Genomic DNA, 20320 nt, shown 5'->3' with positions numbered 1-20320 from the left:
ACAAACACTAGATAGGAGCCACAGACCATACAAGGTACCAAAACAAACACTAGATAGGAGCCACAGACCATACAAGGTACCAAAACAAACACTAGATAGGAGCCACAGACCATACAAGGTACCAAAACAAACACTAGATAGGAGTCACAGACCATACAAAGTACCAAAACAAACACTAGATAGGAGCCACAAACCATACAAGGTACCAAAACAAACATACACGTACTCCTAATTAAGAGTCAATACTGAGCCAATTTGTCCTAATGTCCTTTAACATGATGTTATTAGGTAACTTATTAAGTGACTTTAACATTACAACCATGACTTCCATGTGGATTATTACAGAAGACAGAAAATTCAACAATAACATTACACTGAAGAATGTGTCAGTCTTACCAGAGGCTGGTATGGGTTTCAGAAGGTCATATGCTTGGGGAAATAGATGAGGCTGGTAGGGTTTCTGTGCCTTGTATGTTTGGAGACAGAGCTGAAGCTGATATGGGTTTCAGAAAGTTGTATGTTTTGAGACAGAGAAGAGGCAGGTATGGGTTTCTGTACCTTATATGTTTGGAGACAGAGATAAGGCTGGTAGGGTTTCTCTACGTTTTATGTTTGGAGACATAGATGAGGCTGGTATGGGTTGCTGTATCTTGTATGTTTGGAGACATAGATGAGGCTGGTATGGGTTGCTGTATCTTGCATGTTGGGCCACACTGAGGAAATCAGCTGACCCTGTGTGGTTACTCCAATAAACAGGGACTTGATGTTTATTCTACCCTCCACTGCCAATCTGACTGATAATCTTAACTTCCATTCAACTTACAGACCTGGTTAGCTTCATTTCAATCTTATACCTTCCAAACAGGTCACAACATATCCGATATTAATTTGTCCAAAATGCTTGTGCAGCAGCCAAACAAAAGTATTCTTTAGCAGTTGTAATCTGCTAGGTAACATGTTTTATTTAAATCTGAGGTTAGTGGTTGATTTTTGAGATGGTAAAGAAAGAAGGTCTCCAACTACCATGAGGGACTAATGACCTCAAAATTAACTAATTACTCATTACTGCAGTTTCTCATGACAGGTTAATAAGGCAGACTGAGAAAGGAAGTACCTCACACAAGATAATACAATGCCTCATAACAAGAATTTCCATTTTATACAAGGATAAGGTTTGTAAAGATTTCAGGAACAATGATGTTGAGTTAACCAGTCTGCTATTGCTGGAACTCAGTGATTATAAATATATCTGTTATGAAGTACAAGAGGTACTTTCATCCTCACATGAGGCCAACAAGTGTACATGAAGGGCCCTAACAGGCAGTAAACATAAACTAGTCTATACACTCAGGGCAACTGAACAAAGCACTGACCATTATCACATTTCAATGACCATTATTCAAACCCTATGACTTCAAACTAGTGGTCAGTAAATCTGTTGGTGTATATGGTCAACATTATACCAAGATGTGGTCATAACCTACATACAGCTGTGTTAACACTTACTCTAGATTAAGACACAAGTCTGTGATAACAACAGGATAGAATGCTATTCCTTTACAGCAAATAAAATCACACAATATACATAGACCTGTACAATGTTCAAATCAACATTTTCTCCTTGCCCTGTTTCATAGTCAAAAACTAGTTGTCTCCCTTAACTAATGAAAAATTCTTACTTTTAACAAAAAACTAAGAAATTCTGAATATCCTCTTAATTTCAATGGGTGTATTACTTAATTTTCTGAAGTTAAGCAAACAGTGGTTTCTGTACTTTGAAAAATTCAGATAGAAAAAGAACACTGGGAAATTTAATACAATAAGATCATATTTTCATCAAAACCCTTTACACACATTTTTCCATCTTTCATTTTTCCACATCAAAAGTCAACATTTTACAGTACACAATGACTAACAAATATCTTTTGGACATTTCAAATACTTGTGGTCTGATGTGTATTATACAGACACACCACCAATGACAGCTTGTTTATATCTGGAAAGGAGGTTTTACCTTTATTTCTATTTTCTTTATTCTTTAATCTGTCATAAGTATGAAAACCTATACAGACATTTTTCACGAAAGAGTCTGCACAAAGCCAATCAAAAAACCAAGTAATTATTAGGGATATATAATATCCAAGAGATTAAAGTGATAAAATGAAAAGTGTGTAGCTGTACATGATGGCATTTCCCTCCTGGATAGTGATCTTACTTTAGTCTACTTCCAAGGATATCCTATGCTGGTTACAAAGGCTCTTGTGATGCTACACTACACATGTTAACCAATTCACAGACCTAAATCTCCAAAAATCATTAAAGAAACTGGGAATGATGTAAGCAGGATCAAGCAAAATTTGGAAGACATAAAGAAATAGTTTGGGGATTGAATACATGTTGTGAATTTTATGCATGCTCGCAGACCATAAGTGCTACCTCCGTAGCAACAGTAGGACTACCTGGCCAACTTCCAAATGCCATTTGGGATGCTGTGTACTGTTCTCTTTATAATAAGCATTCTATCATTATTTACCTTAACACAATTTCATTTTTTGAGCAACAAAACTATTTCTTAAAACCTATCATTATTGGAAACAACTTAACATGTTTGAGCAATATGCAATTAAGTGTTGTTTGTACCTAACTAATGGTTTTATTTCACTTATTCATACTGCAAATCATTTCTCAGTAATAAGACCATTGGTTCTCTCCCTTCATCTACTCTCTACAATGTCATCTTTCCCCTTGCCCTTTACCTTTATCCATATGTACCAATTTAACTAAAGTGATGTAAAGGGTGGTTGGGTGGCGTAGTTGTAACATAATCGCTTTTCACCTAGACATCTGGGGTTCTATTCCCTGAACAGACGTGAAAAGATATGACAGTCACCAGCCCAACCGACCACATGCCATTTCCTCCCACAGTATGACCCCTCTTGTGCTTGCATCCGTGCCAACAAGAGTGATTAATATAAGATGATAGCTTGCTTCGCAATTGTTGTTAAATAAAGAAAGCTTATATTTACATTAACAGAATTCAGTGAGATCAATAATTAAGCATCCTTTCAATAAAATGTTAATGATCTAAATAGAAACCAATCAAATAACCTAGAAAGGGACCAAGCAGATCGTGTGGTAGTGATCTAAAAAGGTACCAATCAGACTGCAGGAACCAAGCAGACCATGTGGCAGTGACCTAAAAAGGTACCAATCAGACTGCATGCTTCTGATAGAAAAATGTAACAGTTAGATCTCTTGCTTTTTCATTGCATGCAGGTATCTAATGCCTGACAAGGCAAATAATTGGTTACTTGTCTAATGAGGGACCAATCAGAGAACTTGTTATAAAATTGTATATAAATTATTAAGATTACGGTTAGATCTATTGTTTCCATGGAGCGTAAGTGCAGCTTTAAACAGGATTCCCTGACACATGCCATGGTACTTAACATGTGAATGCTAATGACATCATCCGTTCATTGTTGTGTGATTACAAGAGAAACAACAAAAACAGTATGCAACCCTGGGGTCACTTCTCTAAACAAACTTGAACTCACTGTACTGAGAAACACGGATTACATTACATCATCAATACACAAAAAAATAAACACAGTAAACAAAACAAATGCACGAGATCTCTTTAGAATACAAAGCCTATACATTAATAGCTTAAGACTCCACAAAGAGATGTGAAACACTAATTATTCCAACTGATTGCATAGCTAGGTCAACCCTAGCTATCTACGAGAATTCTTTAAAATTTTGTCTGAATAGAAAGCAGTACAGATACTAATTACCCAAAATTTTGGAGGACACTTTTTCTGTTCTTTGTTGAAATTGTGGACAAAAAGGAAATATGAAGATCAGTGTTTAACCAGCTTATTCCAATACAAATATTTAGCTAGAAGTACAAATCGAAGGCAGGTGTCTACCTCTCACACTGACTAAACAATTCAAATAAATCATGTATGCCCTGAATCCCTTTTTATGTGATGGAAATGGAGCCAGACACTTTTCTGAACAAAACTTAAGATTGCATTATTTTTGGCTCAAAAATGTAAGGTTCACCATGTCTCAGAATTCAAAATAAACCTGAAATCAATGTTTCACTATCTATTCTATAGCAGTAATGTAGATATCCATATCTATTCAATAGTTATGAAGGAAAGGACTGACAGACTAAATGCTTACATTTATCAGAGTATAGATAGATGGAGAGATGAACACACAATGGGGACATATGGAGCATACTGTTGCCTATCTACATGGTAATGAACAAATCTGAAAAAATATATATATATATATTCCCCATAAATAAAGGTAGTCAGATTCACCAATGCCTCAACAAATAGGAAGAAAACATGTTAAAAATCTAGGCCCATTAATGATGAAGACAAGATATTCACATCATTCCCAGTAAAATTATCTTTTTTTTGTTATGAGTTAATAGTTAATAATTAGTTAATATTTAAGTGATGAAAATTAAAACATGAAAGTCAGTTCATGTGTATTGCTTCTAATTCCTTTCCGATCATGTTTATATTTGTATACAGAGAGAGCAGCTGAACAGAAGTGAGCCCTTGAGAAAGGTACTGGATTTTGATCCACATTTTCCGGGGACATTCATCCCCCAATTATTTAGGTACAAGTTGATATATCCCGTCACATTTCCGTAGCTTCCTTATCATACCATCTCAGCCTTGAACCTCTCTGCTACGGCTGCCCCTCGAATGAGCACAGTCATAACAACAATATGCACACTAGTGGTATCTTTATTGTAAAACATTTCAACACCATTTCCTTCTATTTTGGTCACATTTCTTGATATATCAGACTGACTTTGATAAATCTGAATAATAAATGCCATTTACATTTGAGAATCAGCTCATTTAGCATTAATACTAGAAAGTTTTATCAAAACTTTTTATATCAATGCTTAAAATAGAAACTCATAGTGAAACATTGCAAGTTACTTGAAAAGTAAATATGATAGGCCTTTTAATCAACTGATCAGCCCTGACAGTCACTCCCAAATCCAATATACCCTGTCCCAGTTCTGGTGGTTGTAGACTAATTTCCTTGTTAGCAAATTAAAATGATTTGCATTGATTTTCTACTTTTTCCTATCAATTATACAAGATGAACGGTGTACAGATAGATTTAAAGCATGTAATTTGACTTATATTAGTTTACATTTAAAGTAGTCTTAGCTTATTAATTATAAATAGCAATGAAAGATCAAATATTGATAAACTTTTCTTACAAATACAAACATGTGCTTTCATTAATTAATGATGTACTGAGGTAATAATTCGAATCATGTACTTAGTAAGTAAATATGGTACTTGGATAGACTGATATCTAGACTGACTGATGAGTGTCTAAGAAAACCTGTTCCTAGCTCTATTTATTATTACTGTTTTATTGTTCTGAACTACAGTTCCTCCAGTAAGATATGAGTATACACCTGGATGCTGCTGCTACAGGACTAGAACAGACAACAGTTACATGTAAATAATGCTATAGAAAGCCATCAAACAGCGCCAGGGTTTTACATGTGGTTGTGGAGTATCATAGACACCAAATGGATTCTGACACAACTGTAGCTTACGTAACTACGTGTTTCTAGTCATTGTGTCAAGTACCAGTGATTCAGTCTTTAGCACCTCAGTACAATGCATCATCCCTTTGTTGGCAACTCTTTGAATTCCAGCAATAGAAATGATATGTCTCAGCCCCTCTAGATCATTCCGGGGCACATTTTAGTACCTATTAGTAGTTATACGCTAATGAACACATTCTGAATCCATCCGAGCATATTTCAGAACTTTTTCAGTACCTATTGCAGACACCCACTCAGTAATGTTATGCCAAAAACATTGGTATCTACCACAACTACAATGCAATGGCTTGTAACTGGTGTTACACTGTTACAAGTTATCAAATTGAAGTAAGAAAACCAAATCCTCATCAACTTCTCAAAAATTTGAGATCCATTTCTAGATAAATGTAGCATTTATCATAAAGTTTTAGACCTCATGTCACAGATGAAAACTAACATATGCTAAGAGTAAAACTTGCACATTTACAAGCTGATTGTCCCTTCAAATCTCATAAAAGTTCTATAAATGGACATTGTTTGTATCCTTTAGTCAAGTTGTGGACAGTAGATTTCTATCACTGCTGTGAGTGGAAAAGGCAACATTGACATAGAATTTAGATCTTTAAGGACTTAATGGGTTAGACTAGACAAATGTATCCCCCTGCTGGGAACATTAGCACCCTTTTACAGACAGTTTGGACTAACCTACATGTTGTTTGGGATCTACCTGGGGGTATTTCCTGGGTATAACGCCTGGACAAACCATTACTCAATTGCACTATTATGCTCTGCTTTATTTAAGCAATGTCAACTAGACGGTGGCCTGACCAATAGTGTCAAACTTAAAGTACTGTAAACATAGACTCTTTCTTAAATACAGTTAATTTACATCAGAAGGTTACAGACCTAAGGTCAGTCAATCTATTTATGTACGTTTTATATTTAGGTCTAGGACCTGGTGAGCTTTTATCAGACTATAACATACATATCTGGGTATAAACATTCGTGCCATGTACGTTTGTTCCAGGACGTCGTCATAGTAGATATTGGTTCTTACTTTACATCAAACATAGATGTCAACCCTGGAGATTTGTCTAAAATGTAGTACTAGCTTCAGGTGTACATTTACTGGAGATCATGCTAAATGTTAATTTATAATCTTACCTTTTAAAGTTAAGAAGTACAAGACAAAAAGGATAAGTAAAGAACTATTTTTAAGAAGAATTTAATATCATTTTGTAAAATGAAGTCCATGCTCCCTAATGATATTTGTATCCCCTTTTAATGAAAACACAGGATGATTATTCCTGTAGATATATTATACATATTGTACAGAATTAATATCTGTGTATCATATACAGAAACAGTAGGATTTGTACACACAGGAAGTGTGTAGGAAGAGATTGAGGAGGTGGTGATATACAAACACATTCATAAGCTTTAAACATTATTAAATACATCAACTAATCCCTTCAAAGTCGATTTCACCAGACTACAGTTAGGGTTCGAGTCTGTTCACCAGTATAGGTTACATCTGTAAACGATCTTATATCCAAGGCTGATTTACTTTAGACCGATTATTCAATAAGATCTACCAACATTGTCAAGTTATGGTGTCAGTTGTCACCATCTGGCTTGAGCATCTTATTCTACAGCAGTATAGAGATACCAATTTACTGTCAATACAACCTGTTACTTATCCAAGTACAGCTGCCTAGCTACAATCCTGTAACTTTCCTAAAAAGGAATTATCTAGGATTCAATATTGAACATTTTATCAGAATTTCCCTAGTTAGAATTATTGAGGGTTCTGAATCTCACAATGTTTTACATGTAGGAATCTAATGCAACATCTAAATTTGGAGAGTTTACATTCTAGTTCATGCCCAACACCAACTATACAATTAGATATAACTGTCAGAATGTTTTTTATCAACTCTAGATACCATGTAAATGCCATTACAAGCTCTAACACAAAACTCAAATATTGTTAAATATTAAGGTAATTCTTCTAAAAAGGTTTTATTCCAGAAGCTTTCATCAGGAGATTTCTACCCATACTAACACTGTCCATGGCTGCTAACTTTGATAGCTTATCGCCCAGCTATGTCCTTGTGGGAATCTGGTACATTCTGAATGAGATTGCCAACATCGGATGTTGTGATTATGATAACTAAAATATTCTTGTGATAACCATCTCAGAAACTAAGACTTATCTTTCAATGATAAAATCTTTAGCACACCAATAGCCTCCCTTACACTCCCCTACCAGCGATCTCCTACATCAGCAGTTCCGTCATATTTTTAGTTCCAGCTAATATCTGTTTATATCTTTATCAAGAATCTTTAGAAAAAGAGTTCAATTCTGTCAAAGCTTTTGCACTGAAAGCTAGCAGTATGTGAATATATCATGTAACCAAATCCATAATATTATGGCAGTTCTATTTTTGTGAAATCTATCTAGTATCATTACTTATCACTGTGTTGTACTGGGACATACATGTGTCTGTATTTATCTCTCCTTACTGTAAAATCTATGCAGTATCATTACTTATCACTGTGTTGTACTGGGACATACATGTGTCTGTATTTATCTCTGCTTACTGTAAAATCTATGCAGTATCATTACTTATCACTGTGTTGTACTGGGACATACATGTGTCTGTATTTATTATATCGCCTTACTGTAAGCAATGTGTAAATAAAGCTAAACACCAACCTTGACTAATACAGGTTTATACTAACATACAATTCTGTGTATCATAAAAACTTCAACACCTCCACCCACAGGTAGCATTACAATACTGAGAAATGCTGGCCCAACCAGGATGTTCTGTACAGCTGGAACCCATTCAGTCAACCAGAGAATTTCTGTCTCCTTTACTCTTCCCCTCCTACTAATGGTACTGTCTCACCAACAACAGTGATTTGGAAATGCTATTCCAGGAAAGCAGGTACATTTTTATAGAAAAACGCTGAAGAATGGTCAGTAATCAGAATTTGTCTTGTTTTCTATCAGATTTTATATATCTGTCTTGAGTTGCATGATCCAGCATTAAAATATCTTCTAGTCTATAAACAATGAAAGTTTTTGAAAAAGTTGTTTTGTCATTGACATGATAAACATATAGTAATTATCACACAGAAGTCGTTAGAAGATAATATACAGTTTGTTTGAGTTAGTATCATTTCCTGTCAGTGTCAGCGCCCTATCCTGATTAGTAGAATTTATTACTTCACAGTTACAGATGTATCTATTTCTGGCTGTATGTTTATCAGCTGGGGATGTTAACAACATGACACTCTAAGTAAAAATCATCTTTAACACTCGGCCCCAACAGCTATCCAGCATATTACAAACTTCTATCACACTGAAGTATCTGACTGATGCAGATTGCTTCCAGATCCCAAGGGATTCTCATGATATAGGCTCCAGAGCTCTTGTCAGACACTTGACAACATTAGGGCAACTATAGACACCAGATAGGAAAGTAAGCCATCCCTCCAATACCTGAACTATAAAAAAGTCAGGAAACTCCTCTCAATACCTAGCTAAGCATGAAGGTACCCTAAACTTAATGATAATACATTAGTTGTATACATCTAGGTTAACCGATCATAAACATCACCATCATGTGTCTACATCCAAAGTAGGCCTGTTGAAGTAATTTTATCATTGAGCAGACAGAACTGTTCAAAAGTCAGCTAACATTGTGTAAACAGTCTTGATATCATTTATCATTTGGATTTAATTGTGACAAAATCAGAATATTATCTGCAATGGAGTCTCAGTTTAGTAGAGAAGTAACTCCGTACACATTCTCACAGAATAGCTTTTTTAAACTTTCCTTTAATAAGTATTACTGAAAATACATTCAAAGGTAAACATTGCTATCAGTCCCTTACAAACCAGGACAGCCATTTGGGTTGTATAAATGGTGGATGTCTAAAGATCAGCTATAGGGTAACAGTTTAAGCACCTAGCTTACATCATATGGTCCACATCAAGCTACACCAACATGGCACCGTTACCAAGGATACTATTTACACATACCAGTGGTCAGAGTCTACCTGGAATCTTCCTACAATTTTTCTAGCAGATGTGCACAATCCACCGCAATATATACATGTCTCTTGAGAATTACATATACTGATATATGCCACACCAAAACATCTGTTCATGCATTTCATATTACTTCTTACACAACAGCTGTGTCAGCTAAAACAAAATGAATCATAAGATATCAGTATTCCAGTATATTCATTTGATTTTGTCTTTCTTTTACCTCTGCTCCACACACTTGCTGCAGATGTAAGTCTTATCATTGCCATGGTAATAGAGCTGTGAAGTAGACATTAGGATTGGTAACTGTGGTTACAGGTCTATTCATTTTTACACTTCTCTCAAAACTACAATTTCTCATAGAATTCAAAACTCCAACACACCTAGATAAAATGCTTGATTTAAATGACAGGGTCAAACTGCAGTGTCTTCACTGCAACATGGAAGTAAGGTTTGAAGAATGATACCTGTGTATTACAAATATGCCTGTCAGTGATAACACACTCCTGTACAAGGAGGTTACCCTAACTGTCACATCTTATTTTCAAGACTGCATGACCTATTAGACCTTCAGGAGTACAGTTTGGACCACTGAACAGGACCTGCCTGCCTTGAGTATGCATTTGTTGTTACAGAGCATTTGGCAACTGCAGTGAATCTAGTAATCATGATTGGTGTAGACTGAATGGTGCCAAGGCTCCCCCAGATGTTTCCTTGGCTGACCTTAATTGACCTTGAAAAGTCAATGCCCTGCATTTAGAGCCTTGCTTACTGATTCTCAGATGCTAAATATACATTTGAGTACATTCATTGACCTTGAAAAGGTGAACATTGTTGATATCCTCATTAGGATTGAAAGGTGACCTTGAAAGGAATACAAAAGTGACCTTACAAAGGCTATTTTTAGGATCTTTACAGCTAAGACATGATCTTAATCATGGTTGATTATATTTCTAGCATGTGTGTCTTAATAAGACTGTCTTCTGACCAGAGATTTTCCCATCAACACATTCATGTCATTTGATGTTCCTAAGAATCCTTTATGTATTCAAATTCCCAGTCCACTGCTAGTATCACATGGCCTGTATACAGGTCTTGATTCTTCCAAGCTATTAGTATTGACCCCTCCTTCTCTGTATAGTCCTGTCATCATCTGTTTTACATACAGTTTACTCACATTCGTCTAATGTCAGCAGTAGCTGTAATGGGGCGCTCTGTGATTTTTGGGAGAAGATGGCACCCCCTAATGTGACTTATCCTGACCTTCTGTATTTAGCTGTTTACCAGTCCTGGAATATGGCTGTTCTGTGGTTTTTCCTACAACAGCTGTAGATAAATATAATACAGGAAATATGAGTTTTCCTATCAGCTGTTTTATCATCTGCCACCCCCGTCTGTAGCTCCTCTGATTCTGACTGTCTTTGATAGTCTGCACCTCAAGCTGGGTCCACCTATATCCTCTCTGTGTTCTATATCCCACTGCTGCCAATGACTCTAATACCTAGAAACACTATTTAATTGGAAATAGCTGTCTGTTACAAGGGGAGCATCTTTTTCAACATGCTATGTTACAGACATGGGATTTTCCTGGAGTTACAATGATTAATGCTAGCAAATACACCAACAACTTCCATTAACATATAAACAGCCATGGAAATTCTGTAATTCCCAAACCATTTCAAGGGCTACTTCAAATAATTTTATCCTCTCATTTGAACCATCAATTGATCCATAAGATGTGAATTTGTTTCATCAACCATAAAGCTTGTTTGTGATTCCTCTATTTTCTGTTAGACCACCTCGTATCATTTACATGTATGTACATATAAAGTGTGATTTTCTAATAAATCGATGACTTTTATATTAGTTTCGATTTTAAATTTGATAAAGTGTATTATCTACAACTGGATCACAACTTTCTTGTACAAATTGTGATCATTTTTTAATTAAAAAGAAAATAATGAAAGGCTTTATAGGAGACCTTTGATCATAAACATGGCAGGAAAACTTGGAGATTCAGTAAAGACAGCTAAGTTCATACAAACTTGTGCACTTCTTGTGTTGGATTCAGGAACATTTTAGATTTGACACTTATGATAGAGTCCAGATCTTACCACACACCAACAAGTCAATCAAGTGTGACCACCAACCCAAGTCATTCAGGCTTGACCACAGGAAATCAATCAGATGTGACCACTTATAGATCACATGCCAGTTGCTTTCTCGTTTTTTCTCATGATAAAATAATTACACATGTTCGATAATGCCTCGAGGTAGTCTTAATGTACCAGGATATATTTTTCCAGAAATCATAAAATTATACTACAGGATCAATAATGTACACTACTAAAACACATTTTAAATTCAATTTATTTGTATCAGTTGGTGAGTAGAAAGCAGGCATTAAATGGTAGAGGTGATTGTCCTAAACTGGTTAGAACCCAAGTATGTACTTCCTCCCTAAATAAGATATAAAACAAATGGTTAAGGATAGCCAGAAAAGTTTTCTGGTTGAGTGAAATTGAATTGTGGGGTAAGAGCCTGGAATAAACCAGGCGTAAGATTAGATAACATCTATCTGTCTGTCTGGCCCCAGCTGTTGCACCACTTTAGCTTACTTGTAAACATTTAAAATACAGAATGTCCAAATTTTCTGAGTGACCACCTTCCATACTGCTTTAAAATACCTTGATTGTACCGATGTCCAAAACTACAAAAAAGGGTGTTCAAGTCTATAGATATAACATGTGTCTATTTAACATGTGCAGGTCTATATAACATATATCTATTTATCATGTGCAGGTCTATATAACATGTGCAGGTCTACAGGGCTCTCACACCCCATTTTGGGACTGGGGCCCGGGGCCCTTAAAATTGGGAAAAATAGCGGCGTTTTCCTTAGAATTGGGAAAACTTGGGGTCTAAATTGGGAAAAAAAGATACTACTTTGCATTATTCGGCCCCAAATCTGGCAGATCGAGAGCCCTGGTCTATATAACACAAGTCTATATAACACAAGTCTATATAACACATGTCTATATAACATGTGCAGGTCTATATAACACATGTCTATTTAACATGTGCTGGTCTATATAACATGTGCAAGTCTATATAACATATGTCTATTTAATATGTGCAGGTCTATATAACATATGTCTATTTAACATGTGCAGGTCTATATAACACATGTCTATTTAACATGTGCTGGTCTATATAACATGTGCAAGTCTATATAACATATATCTATTTAATATGTGCAGGTCTATATAACATATGTCTATTTAACATGTGCAGGTCTATATAACATATGTCTATTTAACATGTGTAGGTCTATATAACATATGTCTATTTAACATGTGCAGGTCTATATAACATATGTCTATTTAACATGTGCAGGTCTATATAACATATGTCTATTTAACATGTGCAGGTCTATATAACATATGTCTATTTAACATGTGCAGGTCTATATAACATATGTCTATTTAACATGTGTAGGTCTATATAATAGGAAACTATTCATGCTATTATAAATTTCAGAAAAGTCTTCATTGTTTATATTCCTGCAGTAATGGAGACAAGAAAACAAATAGTTACAGGCTTTATGTTATTCTATTTTCACATGAAATAATACAGTTTTAGATATTACAACCATTTCATTTACTTTCTGATACAAGTAGAACAAACATTTATGTTCACATTTCAACATAGCCTGTCAACATTTTCCTATATACCACTCAGAATAAGAGTTGAAGAATTTTCTGTTTAGGGCGAGGCCAGAAGCACTTGACTAAGAACTAATAATTAAGTCAAGGGTTCTGGAATATATCCAGGTCCTAATGCCAAAATAAACAGGGTAAGGTGATGGGGACATGTTTACTTTTCATTAAAGCTACTGTCCATCAGGTACTCTGTGGTCATCAAGACAACGTAACATTTTCTCAGGTCATCGTTGAACAGGTAACTTACACAGCACAACAATTAACACACTTAAAGACAAAAGGAAAACAATCTAGTGCTTGTGTTCCAAAAAGTTTCATTTTCAACCCTGTTTCTATAAAAGACCAAGGAGAAATATTTCAGAAATGACAATTTTGTCATGAAGTCATATATGCAATGGCTACTGCTATTTATGAGTAGTGGCAGTACTGTGCATATTTTAAAATATACCACACAGAAATAAAAGAATCTTAAAACCTGAAATAATTTCAACCTGTTTATATTGCTGTGCACTAAAAACATGAATTCTCACTAGATTTATCCCTTCAACCACAAAAATCTATAGTCTTTGACCTTGGTAGTGTGTAAACATGTATTATCAGCAAAATGTCACTCTATTTACACGACAAAGTTTTTTATACTTAATTCTGAATCTAATGCTTGTTGGAGTTATCTTCTGGACATGTTCCATGCTGATTATGTAAAAAATTTAACCTGCATTCTAATCTAAGATTTAAAATAGAGTCTGAATTCATCCTTTGTATGGTAAGGAATACTGTCTAAAACAAGACAATGTTACATTATAACAAAATTACAATAATCAAGTATTTGTATCAGCATTAGGAGGACAGTTTTAAGAATTAAACATCTCAGGTTTTAATTTGCAATTTGTAAGACAATCTGATCTTTACAAAAGTTTATCGCAGGAGTGTTTCTATATATAAAGTTTAAACTAGGAAGCCAAATGTATTTGGTTGTGTATTATGCAAACATCGAGACAAAAGGCCACCTCACTTGCCAGTATTTACCTATATATTCTCCAGTCAGACAAATGTAAACTTTTGGACCTGATAAACTCTACATTCATTTAACAAGTGATACCGAAGAACATTGACTGACCTTAAAAAATATGCTGATTGAACACGGGATTACATATTTGGCGAGTAGTATGTTTGTCTTAACCCGGTCAAATCAAATCCTTCAGAAGATTTTCTACAGGCACAATTACTACACGTCTATAGAAATCTTTGTCATACTACGGTGTGGATATCTATTCACAGGTAACATAACTGTTGTCTGTACAATTCTAATACTAACTATAGAACCAGCTTTGTCATGGTGGGTTTTAATTTTTTTGTTTTAATGTTTATGTTATATCTAGACTATAACATTTGGGATTGACAGTTGTACTTGAATGATAGTTTTCATCTTAATTTGGAATTTAATATTAAGAGCAATAACGGGCCATATTGCACACAACTGATGCTGTAAGAAGTGTAGGTTTAGTGCATATTTAAAGATATAGTGACATTTTATTGTAGCCCCTTACAGTCTCCTGAAATCCTATTTTTCTCAAATATCAGATATTATGTTTATGATTAAGAATTATTTTTTTTGTTGTATGCAAACATCTTTCAGTAGACAAAACTGTGTGTTTTCTTCATCCCTAATGAGGAAGAGACATCATACACTTCTATGTGGAAATCTGTCAGGTAGGATTGTATTACCTATGACCAGGTGTGTGACAACATAAACTCCTAACTACAGAAATACAGGTAAATCTATCATGCTCCCTCCTGATACAGTGTTGACAGACAAGTGAAGTGTGTACTAAGGAAGTTTTACCTGTGGTGAAGGTATATATTGCGATATGTGGCTCGATACAGAACAGCTCTCTGGACAGATCAATACATACACAATGTTAGAGCCCAAACACCAAATAAATCTACTCAGGTATACAATACAGGCCTCAGAGACATATAATATACCTGTATGTACCCTTACTGAAGGTGTTAATCACCTGTCACTAACCATTGGGCCAGCATCCCACCATGGAGCTGAGAGACTGACAAACATTCTTTAGCCAGGACCACCTAGAGAATGGGAACTCATCTGCTGAAACGTCGTAATAAAGGACTAAAACCTGCTATTTAAATAAATAGAGACTGAGAGACAGAGGACCTGCTGAAAGGCCATAATAGTGGACGTAAAACTTGTTAAATAAGAGAGACAGACACATACTTTACACCCCTCTCTCTCATCCAGCAGCATATCGTCCTCCATCTCTGGTCCTGACCATCAAGGGAATCCCTTACTCCTCTATCTCTGGTCCTGACCATCAAGGGAGTCCCTCTCTGGTCCTATCAAGACCATCCTCTATCTCTGGTCCTGACCATCAAGGGAGTCCCTTACTCCTCTATCTCTGGTCCAGACCATCAAGGATGTCACTTACTCCTCTATCTCTGGTCCTGACTATCAAGGGAGTCCCTTACTCCTCTATCTCTGGTCCTGACCATCAAGGGAGTCCCTTACTCCTCTATCTCTGGTCCTGACCATCAAGGATGTCACTTACTCCTCTATCTCTGGTCCTGACCATCAAGGGAGTCCCTTACTCCTCTATCTCTGGTCCTGACCATCAAGGGTGTCACTTACTCCTCCATCTCTGGTCCTGACCATCAAGGGTGTCCCTTACTCCTCTATCTCTGGTCCTGACCATCAAGGGTGTCCCTTACTCCTCTATCTCTGGTCCTGACCATCAAGGTAGTCCCTTACTCCTCTATCTCTGGTAGTCCCTTACTCCTCTATCTCTGGTCCTGACCATCAAGGGAGTCCCTTACTCCTCTATCTCTGGTCCTGACCATCAAGGGAGTCCCTTACTCCTCTATCTCTGGTCCTGACCATCAAGGGAGTCCCTTACTCCTCTATCTCTGGTCCTGACCATCAAGGGAGTCCCTTACTCCTCTATCTCTGGTCCTGACCATCAAGGGAGTCCCTTACTCCTCTATCTCTGGTCCTGACCATCAAGGGAGTCACTTACTCCTCTATCTCTGGTCCTGACCATCAAGGATGTCACTTACTCCTCTATCTCTGGTCCTGACCATCAAGGGAGTCCCTTACTCCTCTATCTCTGGTCCTGACCATCAAGGGTGTCACTTACTCCTCTATCTCTGGTCCTGACCATCAAGGGAGTCCCTTACTCCTCTATCTCTGGTCCTGACCATCAAGGGAGTCCCTTACTCCTCTATCTCTGGTCCTGACCATCAAGGGAGTCCCTTACTCCTCTATCTCTGGTCCTGACCATTACGAGACTGATTGACAAGACACCTCTATTCAAAACAGATTTAACTGTACTTTTCAATTCCTTTTCAACTGTGTTCACTTGTAATAAATTATTTTTATTTCGAATATCCTCCATACATTGCCTAAGCCACTTTCACTCCCTAACAAGAAGGAACGTAATCTTGTATTTTGATATCTATCAAAAGTACACCCCACACACTGATATCTGCCTTTCCTTTGTAGTTGTTGTTAAACTGTCTACCATCATAGCCAATGTATCACATTATCTATTAATGTCACAGTCACCAACAATCTTACTTTGTTATTCTTTGAGTCATACTGGAACAGACACCTGTTAAAAACTCCACAGACAGTTAATACGACATTTAACAGGATCAGATCTCATTAAAAACCTAATTTTTGTTGTTGACATTTGATCTGTAATTAACTGTCAGTGTTAATGTGTGTAAGAATCCATCACACAGTCTGTCTACTGATTTCCAAGTCTTGATTTGTACTGTTGTTATTTTCATATATGATTATAACATACTTGTATACATCTAAAAAGCGAATACACTCCTTGTCATTTATGACACATCACAACTCTCTTAGATTACACGATAATATAAAAATGTTTACAAATAAATTGAACTTTACAGATCTATAAATTCCTGTCTGGAATACCAAAAGGTAAATCTAAGACATCAAACACAAATGATGATCTCATGAACGATGATGTAACTACGACGCAAATTCTTTTAGTACATTATGTACACACAAAACTGCACATCAAAGATATAAGATGTAAATATGAGATAAATCTTATATAAGATGTTTTCTAGTAAACAGATACATTCCTTTGACACCATCTCTACAGGTAAATTGTATTTGTCCTTCCTGATTTAATTATCATTATAAGCCATTAAACAGGCTGAGATCATCTACCTATTTATAAATTTCCCTCCTACAAAGAACTTTTCAACGAGTTCACACGACTCTATGGGTTTTTTACATCACTATTTGCTCTGATCGTGACATTTTGCAGTGTGACGCATTACTAACATCTGAAATTAAAGCTAACATCAACTGTGGAGGTGTCACATCTCTATTATGTGAGGTAATTGGTACCCATACAACCTATCACAGACTTGAAATCACTCACACCCTCAAACTGAATACAGATCATCTACCTATTTATACATGTAACAGGTAAACATACATATATAGCATCAACATCTTAACACAATCTATATATCTTTTGACCCTGATATAGATTATACAGATACAATTGCCGATCATCTTTCAGAAGGAGACTTTATTTCATTTTCTGGCCATCTGTACCCTTTCTTTCAGTTGTCTTAGCAATATCCAGAGTTTGTTGTCTTGTCCTCTATACATATCTCTGACCAACATGACTATTTTGTTAAAAGAACCATCACAGGTCCTTCTACACAAGCCTAACAATGGGATGACACTGTTGACATAGTCGCCTCCTTGAGATGAGTATTAGTTTATGTCCCTATCTCTAAAGACTATTGAGGAATGTTATATTAATATAACTTGACTAATCGTAATGGAAGAGAGTGGAGGAGGGGTCACAAAGTGGGTTAGACAACATAAAATCAATATAAACCAAACTCTATGAAGTGTTCATCTAACTGAAGTTAATGATCCTAAAAAATGTAATGTAGGCCATAGAAAAATTAAGATCAAGAGATCAGAAATCAGAAAAATTATCTGATACCTAAAATTGAAGACAAAGGTGTCTAAAGGATAATTCAATTATGTTTAAGCTGCCATCTTTATTTAAAGCCAGCTGAACAATTATCTTGACCCTATGACTGAAAGTGAAGGTGTTGTAAAGGGAATCCCATAATGTTGAAGCCGTCACAAGCTGAAGTTAATCCAGACAGTAAACTTCAGAGATGATATCGAACAACTAGAAATTGTCCACACAAATTCTATAACAGGTGTGTGATAAATCTGTTTTCTATCGATTTATTGACAAAGCAATGAGGTTTAAAGTAGGTGATGACAAGCCAATCAATAAAACTTTACACTGTAGCACATTATACCAGCAACATCCCGAGTCAAGTCGATTACCCATACCTAAACACTCCCCTATCTTCTTACACATTCCGACAGGCTTATGTACAATACATATTTACCATTGACAACTTCTATGTGTTCAACAATTCTGACTTAGATATAAGAAATATTTTCCACTAGTAAAGTTTTTAATTCTAAAACGTCTTTTAGAAGGAAGATCAGAATTCCATTTAGGGTAAGCAGTAAACAAACAGAATAACCTTCCCTGGTGACCATGGAATCAATAATTAAGACTCCGAACTTGACAGACATAACATGATTTTCCAAGTGTATTCCTTGTGTAACTCCAGGGAAAACAAGACGTTTTACACACAGATGATGTTGTACTATATATGGGCACAGTGGAAAATGAGTTTTTTTATAAAACGGCATATTTTACTTGACTTTAGGTTCTTTGCAAAAATGTGGTTATAGTTTCAGAAATGTATTTTGAAAACATGGTACTCACCAATTACTGCATGTACCCGAACTGTTAGTTGTGTTCTCAAAATTAATGCATTCTTCCTCCTGTAATTATAAGACCAAATCCAAACATTGTAAATTATAAACATTGTGAATATACATGTATACAACATCAAAGCATTGCAAACGATATAACTACCATATCGTATACACGTCAGACTGAAATAAGAGAATACATAGTTTTATAATGACATTGACATTATCTGATAATCAACTTAATTCATAGTATCTTGTTTTAATTTATTATGTACATTATGTTTTCTTTGGATGATCTAGATTTCAGAAATTTGCTTGTCACAGAGTGACAATGTTACATACCAACAAAGACATTAACCTAGGGCAGTAGGAGCACCCTAAGGCTGGAGACTTCACTTACTATCTTCATATGAGACTGTCATAAATTCAGAGATGAAAACCACAGAATGATGACAAAAGATTCCCATTTGCTTCTGACATACACTATAATACCCAATTCAAGATCTCATCTAATTGTAAAGGGATAATAAACGCCATGAACTGCTTTTGATATATATATATATATATACACCAATTGAAAACCATGTACTTTGTATACATATATTGCCCATTATAACATGTATGCCTCAAGGCCACCAGCATTTAATCTATTGCATAATATTTTAAATAAACCACATAATTGCTCATAAAGACCAATAGAAATTTGAAATAATAACATCAACAATCTTGTAGCTTTGGAATTTTTAGTATAATGTTACATGTATACTGTTTGTTTAACTACATAATTGAAAATCATATATGATTATTCTCAATTTAATTTCAACATGTGTCATATATTAGCTCTGTTTTAAGCCAAATCATGATGGGCTTTACTGCTATCAATATCTCTACTCGAATACCAACTACCCTGAATAACCCAGCATCAGGTGATCTTATCCAAGAATGCAATGTATTGAGTGAAAGGTACACAAATTTAAAAGCTTCTACAAGTAGAAATGTAAATAAAGACAAGTTATGAGCTATGCCATAAAACTTCCATCAGCATTACTCAATATGTATATAAAAATATTACATGACTGCATGTTTATATTATATCTATGGTAAAAAAA

General features: G+C 35.6%; 1 protein-coding gene across 7 annotated transcripts in view; it reads right to left on the bottom strand.

Annotated features, from left to right (window-relative positions):
- The window catches only part of LOC132557517 (uncharacterized), a 115095-nt gene that overhangs the window by 30980 nt on the left and 63795 nt on the right, over positions 1 to 20320 (bottom strand). For all 7 annotated transcript variants that reach the window (XR_009554515.1, XR_009554514.1, XR_009554513.1 and 4 more), the window contains exon 8: positions 19222 to 19280. Coding sequence is in view for 4 of the 7 variants with exons in the window: in XM_060222014.1 (XP_060077997.1) it covers positions 19222 to 19280 (59 nt within the window). In the remaining 3 variants the exon portion in view is untranslated. The remainder of the gene's footprint in view (positions 1 to 19221; positions 19281 to 20320) is intronic.

This window comes from Ylistrum balloti, unplaced genomic scaffold, assembly GCF_031769215.1.
Source record: "Ylistrum balloti isolate Yb309-2 unplaced genomic scaffold, AGI_CSIRO_Ybal_v1 Utg370682, whole genome shotgun sequence".
NCBI classification, from domain to species: domain Eukaryota; kingdom Metazoa; phylum Mollusca; class Bivalvia; order Pectinida; family Pectinidae; genus Ylistrum; species Ylistrum balloti.
This window is presented reverse-complemented; position numbering and strand designations above follow the sequence as displayed.